The sequence below is a fragment of the Lissotriton helveticus genome, chromosome 3_1, assembly GCF_964261635.1.
Source record: "Lissotriton helveticus chromosome 3_1, aLisHel1.1, whole genome shotgun sequence".
In the NCBI taxonomy this organism is placed as follows: Eukaryota; Metazoa; Chordata; class Amphibia; order Caudata; family Salamandridae; genus Lissotriton; species Lissotriton helveticus.
Genome location: NC_136061.1, coordinates 1,103,981,822 through 1,103,997,250, shown reverse-complemented (window position 1 = coordinate 1,103,997,250; position 15,429 = coordinate 1,103,981,822). Strand labels below are relative to the sequence as shown.

Sequence of the window (15,429 nt, the reverse complement as noted above, 5' to 3'; positions counted from 1 at the left end):
TTGAAACTCAATTGGTTGCCAAGAGGTTCTTTATTGCATTGTTGTAGTTCAGGGTACAGCCAGGGCATTGTCCTTCCATGCCACACCGGTTTCCATACTTTCCTTCACTCTCGTCATCGAATTATCGAGGCTCATGAAACCTTGAGTTGGCCCCTGTGGCAGCTTGCTACTCGTTGCTGCCTCCATTATGGATAAGGAGCTTCGAAAACACTTGCAGAGAGTGATATTCTCAGATAGTGGTACAGCGTGTTTGCTCTAGTCCTTTGATGCAGCAGATAATACACATACAGGCTAACAGCCAGTGGTGTTTACCCCCAACATTTCCTGTGGGCCCAGAGCCCCTACAGATATCTCAAATGCTGCCCTACTTGGCGGTTTATATAAGATAAGATGCCCCAGGTTGTTCAAACCATGCATAATCTCCCCTGTCTCCGGCCCACCCTGAAAATGCCCTCATGGCAGTCTGATCCCCTGTAGGTAAATTATAATATATCTTTTATTATCTTCTCGCTAGTTGTGACCTTGACTTTTACTGGGATGGGGAATGAGGAAAGTCCTTGATTATTTTGGTCTTGACTGAGTCTTGAGTAACAGTTAGGTAAACCTCAAAACCACTAGTTTTGCACAATATTCTATATTGGTTCCACCCATGTATGACTCGTTGCCATTGCCATAGACCGGATAGAAAATTGTTGTGTGGCTAAAAAGCATAAAGATTACATAGCCAAATCGGATTATTAGTAAAAACACTCACAGCTACTAGCATTTGGCAATTTTCACCTCCGACCAGCTTGATTCATTGTTTGGTCAACAGAAAAGGACAAACTAGCCACCGTGGCTCATGATTATTTTAGGTAAAGACCTGCAGAACATTCCTGTGTGAAAACATTGCCTGGCTTTCAACCAAACCCATACCTTGTTAAGCACCTCCCTTTGTCAGACTGCCTAAGAGTACTCAGAAGCTCAACGCCTCTGGATCTTTGAAACTAGTTTGCATAGAAACCTCCTTCTCTGGTGCGGTGCTGCAATCTATGCGTGGGTTGCTCCGCCGCTTGATATTCGAACTCTGTCCAACCTTCTCAGGTTCATGAAACGACTGAAGCCTCACCTATTCCACCTTGACTTGGACGAATCACACCTCTCCTCTCTTCCATAATCTGTGCCCAAATATTTATCCAGCTGCTGTCTGGCTTCCTGCCATGCTCCCATGCTGTAACTGCGGCTTTTTTATGCTCATTGTTTTTCTGTCTGTTCTTATGTAATTTAATCCGTTTCATGTAAAGCTCCCTAATACTATGGTGGAAGTGTGATACTTACAAGTGGTAAATAAATTAATGGTGCCCTAGTCTCTGTTCTCTTATGCTTCCTGCAAAAATAAGTACCAATGTAGTATGATTTTTTTTCTCCAATATAAATGCCAGCTTATTGGGTACAGCAGTATAAACCGTACCAATCTGTCAACTTTTGGAAGTAGTCTCTTTTTGAAAGCTTCATACAGTATCTTTGCATCACACAGATACATTAATAATTAATGGGGAGCCTGTCTACATTTACTTGAATCTATTTTTTTGATTCAGAGAGGTTTTGGTGCACCTGTATCCCAGTTGTGTGTAAAACAGAATTTTACAAATGTAACTTAGGCATCATAATTTACAGAATAGCTATTGCGAAAAATGTACCAGTGTGTTCCATTTGTACGTTAAAAGTGGAATTGTGGCCTTTTTTGGGGGTGGGGGGTAGAGATGGGAGTGATGCTCTTACAACACTAACCAATACTAATTTGAAGCGTTCATGGTCACTCTTTGCGTGTAGTTTTCACCTTGGAAGCTCACACAACGTTTCTCCTGTAATAAGATGGTGTAAGCGCATTTGTACTGAGGAGATGAGGAAGGCACTTCCTAATTTTTGATAGGGATAGCGGTGTGGGGGGTTGTCCACAGGGAACAATATCAGCCCTCTTTAAAAAGACAAAAAAATTGTGTGCAATTGCACATTTGGGGGCACGCAGGACATATTTTTCAGCTGGTGGCTGTTCCAAAAGCTTAACATATTGTGCATTGAAGTAATTCTGTAAATCTGTGACTGTCTCATAAATGTCATGGCATTTTTTTGTGAACCTCTTAAAAGTAGGAAATCTACTCTAAACATAGACTAGCATAGACTTCTAGAGTAATTTCCGAGTTCAGACATGTGGTCTTTAAACGTTTTGAGGGATTTTACTAAATTTCCAGTCCCTTTTGTGTGCGTTTGATAAATATTCTAAAATATGTGCTATATTTTCAACAGGTGAGGAAAATGCATCTCAAGTTATTACTATTCCTGGTCACAATCCCGATTACCTAATGGGTAGAAGAACCTCTACACCAGACGACCTGTTCAGAATGAGTATAGCTAAAGGGGTTTCAATGTCATTGCCTTCATCGCCACTCTTGCCACGTCAGCCCTACTCCATGCCATCGCGATCAAATAAAAAATCTCCAGGTAAGATTTATTCGCTCAATTTCACGGTCTGCTTTGCCAAAGTAGTCAGCGATGTGGTCATTTTCTAAAACGATGAGCAGTTGGTCTCATTATTTCGCATGAAAGCATAGGTAACCTGATCATATGCTTGTCTTCATGTTCTTAACATTTTTAACGTCTTGGCTGTACCCTCTTGTCATCACATGTCCTGCACACGGGATTGGTCAATTACATCATCAAAAACCATCTTTCCGCCTACTACTTCTCTGCTTTTATCTTTCAACTGACTGAATTAAAATTCTTGTACTGTTTATTAAATTTACTGAAACCTTTCCTTGTATATCTGGTCTGTCTACATTTTTTGCCTCCAATCGAAGCACGCCTTTTTGGTAAAATGATTACTCTATCAGTTTTAATAAATATCATTATTTTTACTCTTGTATCGACCAGTTGAATTTATGAACATTTTTAAATTGATTTGCACAGTGACTTAATAGTATTACGTTCTTCTGGTACTCCCCTTGCTTCTGCAAACATTCTTTCACAGATGCTGGTAATCTCCCATCTCACTCTGTATTGAACACTGAGCAGCTGTTCAGCTTTCTTAGCCTGTACCATTTTACATCTTTTGTGGCTGTAGATTGTATTTTTTATAGCATGTGTGGCTGCATGTTTTCTTTTTCTCACAACATAATTTTATTATGGACAGTCAAGGCAAAAAGAATGCCTCAAAGGGCACCCACAGTATGCATGAAGGATAACAAAAATGGCCATCAACATTTTTGCATGAACATGCCAGTGCTCATACATAGAATGAATTACAGAAATAGATACTAACAGAAAAACAAATAACTGCGCCAGGTTTCTTCTGCCTGACAGGGGGAAATGTCGCATAGATATGGAGAGTTTGTGCCACCTGCAATCACATCCAATGTGTATACCACACATAGTCCAATTCGCCAAATTGGACTGCAGGTTTTACTGTTTTGCAGCACTTTAAATAACAGTTATGGTGTCCAGTTGAATGGCATTCACATTATTTGTAGCTCCAGCTTACACAAGTCTCTCGTCTGAGGATGTACTAACCTTGCATTCATCTTGGCCTGTTGAGTATGGGGATGGTGGCTGCAGCTCGGCAAAGAAAAGCCCTCTCACTCCTGCTTCTGGTAGTCCGTTGTGGACCTAGCCAGTAGTGCATATATGAAAAGTGAGAGGTTGCACCGAGACCGAGAAATAGTGCACAGTGATGCTACCAGCCCAGGTGTGGTCATTTAAGTATTTGATGGAATAGTCATATGGAGAATATGTGGAAGAAAAGTGGTGGAGTCCAAGTGAGCCAAGTGTTGACAGTGAAGAGAATGAAGGTGCACATGAAATGAGCTTGTAAATTAAATGAATGGATGTTGAAGAGAGCACCTTTGAGTCTTGAAGGTTGGGTCAGGAAGATGGGGACGGCTGGGATCAAATTAAGAGACTTGAGAGAAAGAACTAGTCTTGTCCCATTAAGGAAGCATTCAAGTCTGTTCAAGAGGAGGAAGGCAATAGGGTAGGCAATATGAGGGTGTAAGGATCCACAAGCCGTTTCCGCAGGAGTGCCAGGAACCGAAGACAAACCAAGCCCCTCCCTTCTACACCAGCTGTGTCTATCAAGCTCTAGAACACAACAGTGATATGAAGGGAAAGGAGGGAACAAAACAAGGGAAGGCAGGGTAAAAAACAAGACTCCACGGACTGGTACTCTCCAATTGGAAGCAGCAGCTAGAAAGAATGGGTGCAGGTTAATAAAGAAGAATAAACAATGATGCACAATAAATGTTGTGATGTCTGTATATTCACCTCAATACTTATGATATGCAATGTCCTACTCGAACTTTAGTGTGATATTTCTCTCTTCAATGATTTTGAAAGAAGTGCTCATTGCCTGGGTGGAAGAAAGACTGTTACCTCTCTTCAATGCAATAGGTGATGAAGGTTTCTAGATACTACTTGTCTCTTACTTTGTCATGTCAGGGTACAGCTGTGTAGAGGATCGTGTCTAGTTCTCGAATCTCAGGATTAAGACAACTACAAAGACAGTATCACCAACGTAAATAGATAGTTGAAACAATCAAAAGTAATAATTGGATATAGCAGCGCTAAAACGCTTTACCCGGTCATTGTCTTCGGTATACTGTGATGACTGCCACTCTTCTGGAATGCCCAGGAGTTGAAATTAATCGTAACAGGGGAAAAATGATAAGGGAAATCCTCATGCGAAATCCCCATGCGAACTCCCCCTAAGCACCATTACACTCCGAACGACCCCCGCCTGCTCCCAGCTAGTCCGGCCAACCGACGGAACACAAGTCCGGCTGGTGGGCGGAACCGCGAGACGCAGGCTGAGGCTCCAGAGGAACGGGTAAGCCGGCAAGAGGAAGGCAAAGGAACAGGGAATTCTGGGTCCGTCTTAAAGGAGCAAACGGAGGCGGAAAGGGGGGATATCGCTGAAGGGAAGTAGCGTAACGGCCCCCAACTGAAGATAAGGCACAAGATAATTACAGGATCAGGTAACTCGGACTCGCGGCTCCGAACCGCAGGATTCAATGAGGTACAGTGACGGGCGTCTCTGCGGAAGTGATGCAACGCCAGGTTCCCGAAAAACTAGAGCGCAAAGCATCAAACAGAGGGGAAGTCAGGCTTAAGATCCTGCCTGACTCCCGTGCACATGCGCAGTATGGGGCGGCCATCTTCGTCGGACAGCGCAATTCGTCTGGCGAGCTGGCAGGCGTGACAGAGGGAGAACGTGGCGTGGGGGCAAGGACAAGCCAGGGGCCAGAATTGGCTTAGCCAGTTCATAAAAGGTGTAGACACGAAGCAAAGATGAATTCCCATAGGTAGAAGTTACTGGAGAGAGCAGTCACACACACAATGCAGTGAGTGGAACTGGAGGTTTTCCATTAGAGGGCAGTGGCTGTCGCTGCAAAACTCTAATGAGGGCTGAGGGAGGAAGGGGGACAGGACGGGATTAGGGAAATAATTATATGTTTTTGAAAAATGTATCTGTCCCGATGCTTCCAGCTGCCTCGGTGCTCCTCTTCTCCCCTGATGGTGTCCCGGCATGCCCTGGGACACTATCACAGGCTCCCCACACATTCTCGGCACTGCTCAACTCCATGAGAGCATCACCAAGATTGGTGTGAGCAACTTGGTTTGCCACTCAGACAGTGCCTGCGAGCCTGTGCTATTTCTCCAACATGGCTGTGCAACACAGCTGGGTTGGAGAAACCGAAGTGTGAAATGAAATATTAACATGAAAAATATTTGTCTGAGACCATATTTTCTCCTGTATATGTAAGAACAAGAAAATAACATATGCTTTGAGTCTCATTATAAGAGCAATATTTAATGAAAGAATCACCACCGGTGAACTGTGTTAAGGATGTAGGAGTAAACGAAAGACGATTATAAATGAAATACATCTGGGTAGTGTTAGCTGCACGGGATGGTTTAAAAATGTTAATTACATTTTATTCCTGAAGTCTACAGACCAACAAACATTAAAACCTTTTTCCCAATGTAATTCAATTTTAGATTTGGATCTAAGATCAGCTAAGTTAAGGTACTTGTAAATTATTGAGGTCAGTAATTGAAGCAATGATGAATTATAGGGAATGTTTCAGAAGAAACCGTTGAGAGATAGTTGGAGATTGTCTCAATAAGTGAATTATATTGCTTATCAAACAAATTTAGTTAATTGAAAAACCTCTTGCATACTATTAAAATCCACACGTTTCTCGTCTACCACTAAATGATGAACCCAGATAAGTTCTTAATTTCTCTAAAATTTTCTGAATGGTGGTCTATTTTTTCATTTAATATCTCTATTACACCAAATAGAGGAGTAAGTGAAAGACTTATTTTGAATATCTGAAATTAAGAAGGGTTTTTAAAACGTTACTGTTGAAGACAAGGACAGGCAAAGATAGGCTGGGGGCTCTCCATGTAAAAAATATATAAGTTCTATAAAAGAGTAAGGGGGAATGAAAGAAGACTCAATTTCAAAACAAATAGTTTTCTGGTGAAGCGAGACAAATATTAACAAATATGCAGCTTGCTAAGCAGAGACCAGTATGGTAAGTTTTACAATAAGGAAAATTAACTCCCTCCTCAAATTTGGTCATCCTGATATGTGAAATTGCTTATCTGGATTTTTTGTTATTCCAAAGAAAGTTTAATAATTTATAGGTACATTGGTATATTATTAGAAATCATTGAGGCGAGATATATTGCTATTGAAAACACAATCTTTATATTGGAATTAAACCTTCCACACCAGGATGGGAATAACGTACTCCACTTAAAAATAAGGTACTCTAGTTCTTTTTTAATAATGTCATCAAAATGTATTTTTATTGACTCACTAATCGAGTTAGTGAATCGAAGTCTTAACTATTTAATCTTAGTGAAACTCCAAGAAAAACCTGATGAGCTAAAAGGTTATGTTCAAGGCATGTGAGCTGTAGATCACATGCTTGGCATACTCCTACTATCTAGTGTTGGGTCCGGATGCTTGCAAGTTCTTTTGTTCTAAAAAGTATTTTCCAGTCACGAGGTATGGTGACTCCTCCTTTCGACTCCATTGTTAGTTTGTTTTTTTCCGCCATCGTGTTTGGACATGTATTGCTGCGCTCCTGTCTGACACCGTCCTTCCGTACCCCTCGGTGCGCAATCCACTACCCTCGACGGTATTGTTTGTCGATTGCATTTTTCCATCTCCGCGTTTAGTATCGATTCAAAAACTTTGGTCGAAAACTTTGTGGAAAGCCGTTGGGCCTAACCCCGTTGGGCCAGCTCGCAGTAGATGGAACGGACTCCATTCCAAAGCTGTCCCTGGTGTCACGCTAAGTACCCCCGCGCCGACGTGCATGAAGTATGCAACTTGTGTTTGTCACCAGAACACAACGAAAAGAACTGCGAAGCCTGTCGATCGTTTCGATCCAAGAAGACCCTACGTGACCATCGGGCTCGACATCCCGAAATGTATCCACAACGCAGCGTCTCTGCTCCAGATCTTTTTGGAGAAGACTTCGACGAGAAAATCTTCAAAGCGGACATCACGCAGGGTCAACGTACCGCAAGTAAAAATATTCCCCTGACCCAAATATTATCCATAAGAAAGGCTCCGGGCCCTCCTCTGCCTTCGGGCCAAGGTCGCCACCTAGAAAGTTTCCAACACCCCGCCCTCGGGTCTGGCACTGGAACATACGCCAAATCCATCCATCGCGGGCCGAGTCGACCACTTTCAGGCACTGAACCAAAATCCTCTGCACCGAAATCTGAACCAATATCTTCGGATCCGAAATCCTCTGCACCAAAAATCTTGGCACCGTAAATTCTGCCACCTAAAGAATAAACAGCTGGTCCTCCATCCAAAGAGCCTCAGTTGAATGTCCCGCCTTCCATCACAGACCCAAAGCAAAAAGAACTAGTCATTAACCCTAAGACTTGGCATCTTTACGCAAAGCTACCAGCAAAACGCAAGCCAGAACTCAAGGACTCTTACCATATTTCTCTCAAAAGAAAGAATAAGGGTACTAATACTTCTCCACCTCCCCTTTCACCTTCTTCACCAATGGATCCAAATTTACTTATTACACCCACATATTCACCACAATCACCTGATCACCAGGATGATAGGAACGGAGATGGAGATGAACCAGAGGACAGTAATCCTGACCCCTGAATCGATTATGCTACAGATCCAAATACTGACAATGACGATTGATTCATACCCTTCAAAACCTTCTCCACCAGCCCAAAACATAGGGTTTATAGAGCTAGTCTACAGAGCTGTTCAATACCATGGAGTGCAGCTCTACAAAGAGGCTCTTGAAGAATACTTTTTATTCGAAACCTTAAGTTCTTCACAAAAAACAATACGTGCGCTGCCTATGCTTAAGGGTATGCGTAAACATACAGATAACCTATTTGAAGACCCAGTGCGCGCAAGAATTATCACTCCAAGAGTAGACAAAAAGTCTAAAGCCGCACCTACAGACCCAATTTACATCAAAGGTCAACTTCCATTAGAATCCTTAGTGGTTTCAAATGCTCGTAAGCTGGCAGATTCACAAACTACAGAAGATGCCCCTTCTACTGATAAGGAATCAAAGTTAAGCAGCCAGTACTTGGCGTATCCCTAACACCCAGGCTCTGTTAGCTAGATATGACAGAGCTCATTATGATGAATTGGAACAATTGCTCCAATTCTTGCCAGATGAGCACAAAGCAAAGGCACATGATTTAATCCAAGAAGGGAAACTCATGTTCGTGGCATATGAGTTGTAGATCGTATACTTATGCATAGATCACCATCTAGTGTTGGGCTTGGATGTTTGCACTTTGTTTTTGTCTTGGAAGAGGCCTTTGTAGCCACGAGGTAGGTGACTCCTCCTTAGGGCGATAGTGTGCATGGGCATCCACTCCCATCTCCAGATTGTTTTTTTCTGCCATCGGGTTTGGATGTGATTTGCTGCGCTCTGGGTCGACATCGGTTTCGAACCCCCCCTTCGATGTGCAATTCCTCTCCACTCTACGGTATTGTCTCGATTGCGTTTCCCTTTCGAAGCGCATTTTAAAAACAAACTCCTCGACCTTGATCTTCGACGCGGGCCGTTGGGCCTATCCACGCCAACCATGCCTGCAGTCAATGGAAAGGACTCCCTTTATAAAATGTGTGGTGCTAAGTTCTGCCTCTCCCCGGAGCACGAAGACAAGAACTGCGAGGCCTGTGCATCTTTCAGGTAGAAGAAAACCAACCGTGGCCATCGGGCTCGTGTCACTAAATGTCTTGTGGAAGCAGCTCGATTCCAGACATCTTCGAAGCAGATCCCAATGTCCAGCCTGAGCAACAAGGTGATGAAAAAGACATCTCCGTCTCCGAGGCCGACGGCTCCGACGTCGAAGAGGAGACAATCACCCCGGCTCAGTGGTCCGTGAGTACCAAAACCCCACTCCAAAACCCAAACCTAAGGCTCCAGTAGCGCCCTCGCTTCGATACCGGCAACATGTTTCAGACACCCCGCCCTCCGGCCTGGCTATGAAACCTAAAGATAGGCCTTCCGGCTCGGGCTCGAGCCAGCCCCATTCCGGTTCCGAAAAGTCACCTTCGGCACCGAAGCACAAGATCAAAGATGTGCCACGCCCTTCTTTGTTGGCACCGAAGACCGCCCCAACGCCGAAACATACCAAAGACAAACAGTCGGTGGGCCAACAAACTTTCTGTTAAAATTTGGGGACCCAAAATACTTTAAGAAGGTCAAGTTAAAGGTGCTGAGGGACTTAGCTAGAACGTGGACAAATCTAAGACGCACACTTAATTTGGATTATTATCAGAGTCGGGCCCCGTTATGGGACTCGCCAGGTGCTCCATCTTGGCTTTTAGACAGTTTAGCCCTCCCAGTTAGAGAGGCTGGGATCTCAGCTTGGGGGGACCTGTTTGTTGATGGAGTATTACTTCCATGGGAGACCTTGAGCTCAATAATAGGAACTTGCTTTTCACGCTTTAAATATCTTCAAATCCAGAGTTGGTCCCAAGCTTACAGCCTAGGAAGGGGTAGGCATAAATTAGGTGCTGATCACAATCTAGTATCCTATCTGATGGACAAACCTCCATTTAAAAAAAAAGAGATAACATTTTGGTATAACCTTATACAAGACGAGATTGATGGCGAATTCTTGCTACCCCACTCCCTTTGGGAAACATATATACCTAATACTGATGTAGAGGGCTTGTGGCTCAAATCATTTAAGATTCTAGGGGAGACTGTAAAACCTTCTTGGCTTCGTCGGAACCACTTGTTGACACTGCATAGAGCGTATTACTCTCCACTACGCTTATCAAAGTTCACCAATAATGCTCAGGTCGCATGCCCCAGATGTGGTTTAGTAGCAGCATCAGATACACACATGTTCTTTGAGTGTCCCTATATAACATCTTTTTGGAATGAAATCTGTGCTTCCCTTTCACTAGCAATTGATCTACAAGTCAGTCCCTGCCCCACGTTAGTTTTCTTTGGTATTATACCCGGGATTGAAGGTATAAGTAAAAAACTGGTCTTTTATAGTTGTTTATTAGCTAGAAGAGAAATTTGTAAATGCTGGAAAGACAAGACTCCTCCTCTCTATACAGATTGGCGAGCAGCGATGTTACAGATGTCCAAACTAGATCTGGCTAGAGTAGGCAACCAACACAAAAAGAGTTTTTGGCTACTTTTGAACTGGTAATTATAGGCTAGAACATTGTGGGTTTCCACCCCCCCCCCAGCCCCCCCCACCCCAAGTCCTATGATTGTGCTGCTTGGATGGATCATTTGTTCTTTTAATCCCTTTTTGCTTTACATACCCTATATATGCGACTCTGGCTATAAAATGGGTTGTGCATAGCAGTTCACCAACCCTGTCGGTACCATTAGATGAGGACAAAGTTGGGAGGCGTGGCATTGTGGGATACGCTCTCAGGTACCATTTAAATCCCCCCCAGTTTACCAGGGCCAGTGCCTCAGTCATCTTCTATACTTCTCCGTCATTACATGGTTACCAAGGGCGAATATGAGGACAAAAAAAAACAAACAAAAAAAACAAAGACAAACAGTCGGAACCGAAAAAATCTTCGGAGCCGAACACGGCCTCGAAGCCGAAAAAAACGTCAGAGCTGAAAAAAGTCTCGGAGCCACAAACTCCTACAAAACCTAAGGAGCCCAAGCAAAAAGCCTCAGAAACTCGGTCCAAACAACATTCTGACCCAAAATCTTCGGCACTGAAAAAAGAAATTTTACCCACACCGACACTGTAGCTGATTTTTCGGATCCAAAACAAAAAACTCTTTTTATCGACCCAGAGACTGGCAAAGTCGTCGCCAAACCTCCAAAAATGAGAAAACTGGACACTTCAGAGGAACCTGAAATACCTTTGAAGTGAAAGGAGATAAGTACTAACACCTCGCCGCCTCCTTCTCCAGCTGATCCAAATCTTTCAATTTCTCCACCGCACTCCCCACAACATACTTTTTCACCTCAAACACCAGATGATGAGGATGCCGATGGGGGTGGGAATATAGATCCAGATGGGGATCATCATGATCATACCATCCCACATGAAGTAGACCCTTGGGAAGACTACAACACAGATCCCGACCCACATAATGACCTGGACCCTTATCCATCCAGGCCATCACCACCCTATGACAATATTGGGTTTGCGCAACTAATCAATAGGGCTGCCCAATACCACAGGGTACCGTTACATTCTTATCTCTTAGAGGAAGATTTTTTACTTGAAACCGGTGCACCCTCGCAAAAATCCACGCACACCCTGCCAATGCTAAAGGGCATGCTCAAACATGTTTCAGAAGTGTTTAAAGACCCTGTCAAGCCAGAATTCTCAACACCAGGGTAGACAAAAAGTATAAGGGAGCTCTCAATGACCCTAATTACATTCAAGGTCCAGTCCTTTTAGATTATCTTGTGATGTCTAATGCACGCAAGAGGGCAAACTACAGAGTACAGGCGACACCCCCCCTCCTGATAAGGAGTCCAAACTGATAGGCACATCTGGTAAACGTACTGCGTCACAGGCTGCGAATCATTGGCGGATTGCCAATGCCCAAGCTTTATTGGCCAGGTACGACAGGGCGCACTATGTTGAGCTTGAAAAGCTCATGCAACACCTTCCTGACCAGTACAAATAAAAAGCCAGTGACCTTCTACAAGAGGGGAAATTGATCACAAACACCTCAATTAAATGTGCGCTCGACGCGGCTGATACCGCATCTCGTGTCATTACCACTAGCGTTTTGTTGTGCAGGCAAGCTTGGCCCGGGGTCTCCGGATTCAAACAAGAGGTGCAATCGTCTATTCTTAATTAGTCCTTTGATCAAGAGCATCTTTTCGGGCCCTCAGTTGACATATCTTTAGAAAAGATGAAAAAAAGATGCGGACACTGCTAAGTCCATGGGTGCCTTACTTATCCCTTCCCCTAGAGGTTCTTTTCACCGCTCCTTCTACAGGGCTGGCTCCAAAACCATTTGCTCAGAACATCCCTCTTCTTCCTATAAGCGCCCCACTCAAACTTCCTCCAAAGGATACTTTTGCGGAGGCTACAGAGGCAACAATGGTAAGGGAAGAGGTCGCGGCAACAATAACCGTGACTCCTCTACCACCAAACAGTGATTTCCCTGCACTTCCCCCGATCATCCCACTCCTGTCGGGGGATGTCTCTCACAGTTCCTACCTGTCTGGAATTCAATCACAACAGACTAGTGGGTAAGATAAATTATCCAGTATGGTTATTGCCTGGAACTCCCCTCTACTCCCCCAGATATTCCTCCCAGACAACGTCCAATGTCCTCGGAACATCTGACACTTCTCAAACAAGTGGCTCTCTTTCTATTACAAAAACATGCAATAGAACCAGTCCCCTTGCCTCATCAAGGCACAGGGGTTTACTCCCTCCATTTCCGAATTCCAAAAAAGGACGGCTCTCTCAGGCCTATATTGGACCTCAGACCCCTAAACCTCTACATTCAGTCGGATCACTTCCACATGGTCACTCTCCAACAGGTGCTCCCACTCCTTCAACAGGGTAACTTTCTGTCCACTCTGGACTTAAAGGACACCTACTTTCATATTCCCATTCACCCCGCTCACAGTAAATCTCTCAGGTTCGTCATAGACGGACAACACAACCTATTCAAAGTCCTCCCACTCGGGGTGACTACAGCACCCAGAGTCTTCACCAAGTGTCTCGCAGAAGTTGCGGCCCACTTACGAAGGCAGCAGATTCATGTCTTTCCTTATCTGGACGACTGGCTCTTAAAAGCCAGGTCACCCAGCAGCTGTGTGCAACACACACACAAAACAATCCAACTCCTTCACGACTTGAGATTCACGGTAAACCTCACCAAATCCCACCTCCAACCGTCCAGCATACAACAATATCTAGGGGCTACCATAGACACTTCAAAAGCTCTAGCATACCCCAGCCCAGTCAGGATAACCACCATACAAGCTCTTCTGTCAAAATTTCAGCCTCATCATTCGTTACCAGCTTGAGTGTTCATGCAGCTAATCGGGATGATAGCCTCTTGCATTCTCATCGTCCCTTATGCAAGATTCCAAATACGCCCCTTACAGGAGTGTTTAGCACATCGGTGGAACCAGACTCAAGGTCAGCTAACAGATCTGGTGTTGGTAGACAACCGCACCCATCACTCTCTGCAGTGGTGGAAAACACAAAACCTTTCTAAAGGGCAGCCGTTTCTCGACCCAGTTCCACAGATCGTGCTAACCGCAGACGCATCGTTCACCGGCTGGGGAGCTCATCTTCAAACCTATACCATTCAGGGCATGTGGACCCCTCAACAAAACCGATTCCACATACATTACCTGGAATTGTTGGCGATCTTCCCAGTGTTAAAATCTTTTCAACTCCACCTCGTGTGCAAACCTGTCCTGGTCCGTACAGACAACATGACAGCAATGTATTACATACAAAAAGGGGGGGGGGGGTGACACTCTCTGCAGGTTTCACACCTAGTTCAAAGCATATGGAGATGGGCCATTCCTCGGAACATATATCTCCTTGGAGAACACCTCCCAGGAGTACACAATCAGATTGCAAATCTGCTCAGTCGTCAGAGACAGCAGATCCACGAATGGGAACTTCATCTTCAAGTTCTGCTTCCATTCTTTCAAATGTGGGGCCACCCAGAAATAGACCTCTTCGCCACACACCAAAACGCAAAATGCCCAAGCTTCACATCCAGGTATCCACACCCATTGTCCAAAGGCAATGCGCTATGGATGAACTGGTCAGGCAAATTTGTTTATGCTTTTCTGCCTCTCCTTATGCTAGTGGTTCGGAAGCTCAAACAGCATTCCCTTATAATGATCCTGATTGCTCACACATGGGCCCGTCAGCCATGGTTCACAACCCTTTTGGAACTATCAGTAGTTCCTCATCAAAGGTTACGCCTCTCACCCAAGCTTCTCACTCAGAACCATGGAGAGATAAGACTTGCAGATCCCAGTCAATTCAACCTTGCTATCTGGCACCTGAAATCTTAGAATTTGGCTACCTCAATCTACCCCAAGCCTGCATGAACATCATTAAAGAGGCTAGACGTCCTACCACTAGAGCTTGCAATGCCGCAAAGTGGAAAAGATTTGTAATTTACTGTACAAACAACAAAATCAACTCACTAGATACTTCTATTCAAAACATTTTCTGTTACCTTTTGCATCTAAAACAATGCAACCTAGGGTATACATCCATTAGACTACATCTCGCTGCTATAGCAGCTTATCTCTAAAACAGACAACACTTGTCTTTGTTTAGAGTACCAGCTATCAAAGCTTTTATGGAAGGATTCAAAAGAATAATTCACCTAGAGTTCCACCCGCTCCAGTATGGAACTTAAATGTGGTCCTTACCAGACTCATGAGTCCATTAAACCTGTGCATAAATGTGAATTACAATTTCTCACCTGGAAAGTAGCTCTCCTGGTTGCCATCACCTCTCTCAGTAGAGTCTGTGAACGCCAGGCACTAACCATACAAGAACCATTTCTACAAACTCACCATAACAAAGTGGTTCTCAAAACTAACCCAAAATGTCTACCTAAAGTTGTGTCTGTAGAACTCCCAGTGTTTTTCCCTCTACCAGACTCAGTAGCAGAACAAGCTCTTCACATGCTAGACGTGAAAAAATCGATACTTTACTTCGTTGAAAGAACAAAATCCTTTAGAAAGACTAAACAACTTTTTGTGTCTTTCTCCCCACCTCATAAGGGCAATCCTATCTCAAAAACAGGGATTGCAAGGTGGATTGTTAAATGCATCTAAATATGCTATGCTAAAGCCAAACGCACATTAACCATTCCCCCTAGAGCTCACTCCACATGTAAACTAGGGGTATCTATGGCATTCTTAG

General features: G+C 44.0%; 1 protein-coding gene across 2 annotated transcripts in view; it reads left to right on the top strand.

Annotated features, from left to right (window-relative positions):
* Window positions 1–15,429, top strand: part of TANC1 (tetratricopeptide repeat, ankyrin repeat and coiled-coil containing 1) — a 770,747-nt gene that overhangs the window by 268,989 nt on the left and 486,329 nt on the right. For both annotated transcript variants that reach the window (XM_078681701.1, XM_078681700.1), the window contains exon 3: window positions 2,287–2,481. In XM_078681701.1, the coding sequence (XP_078537827.1) occupies window positions 2,287–2,481 (195 nt within the window). The remainder of the gene's footprint in view (window positions 1–2,286; window positions 2,482–15,429) is intronic.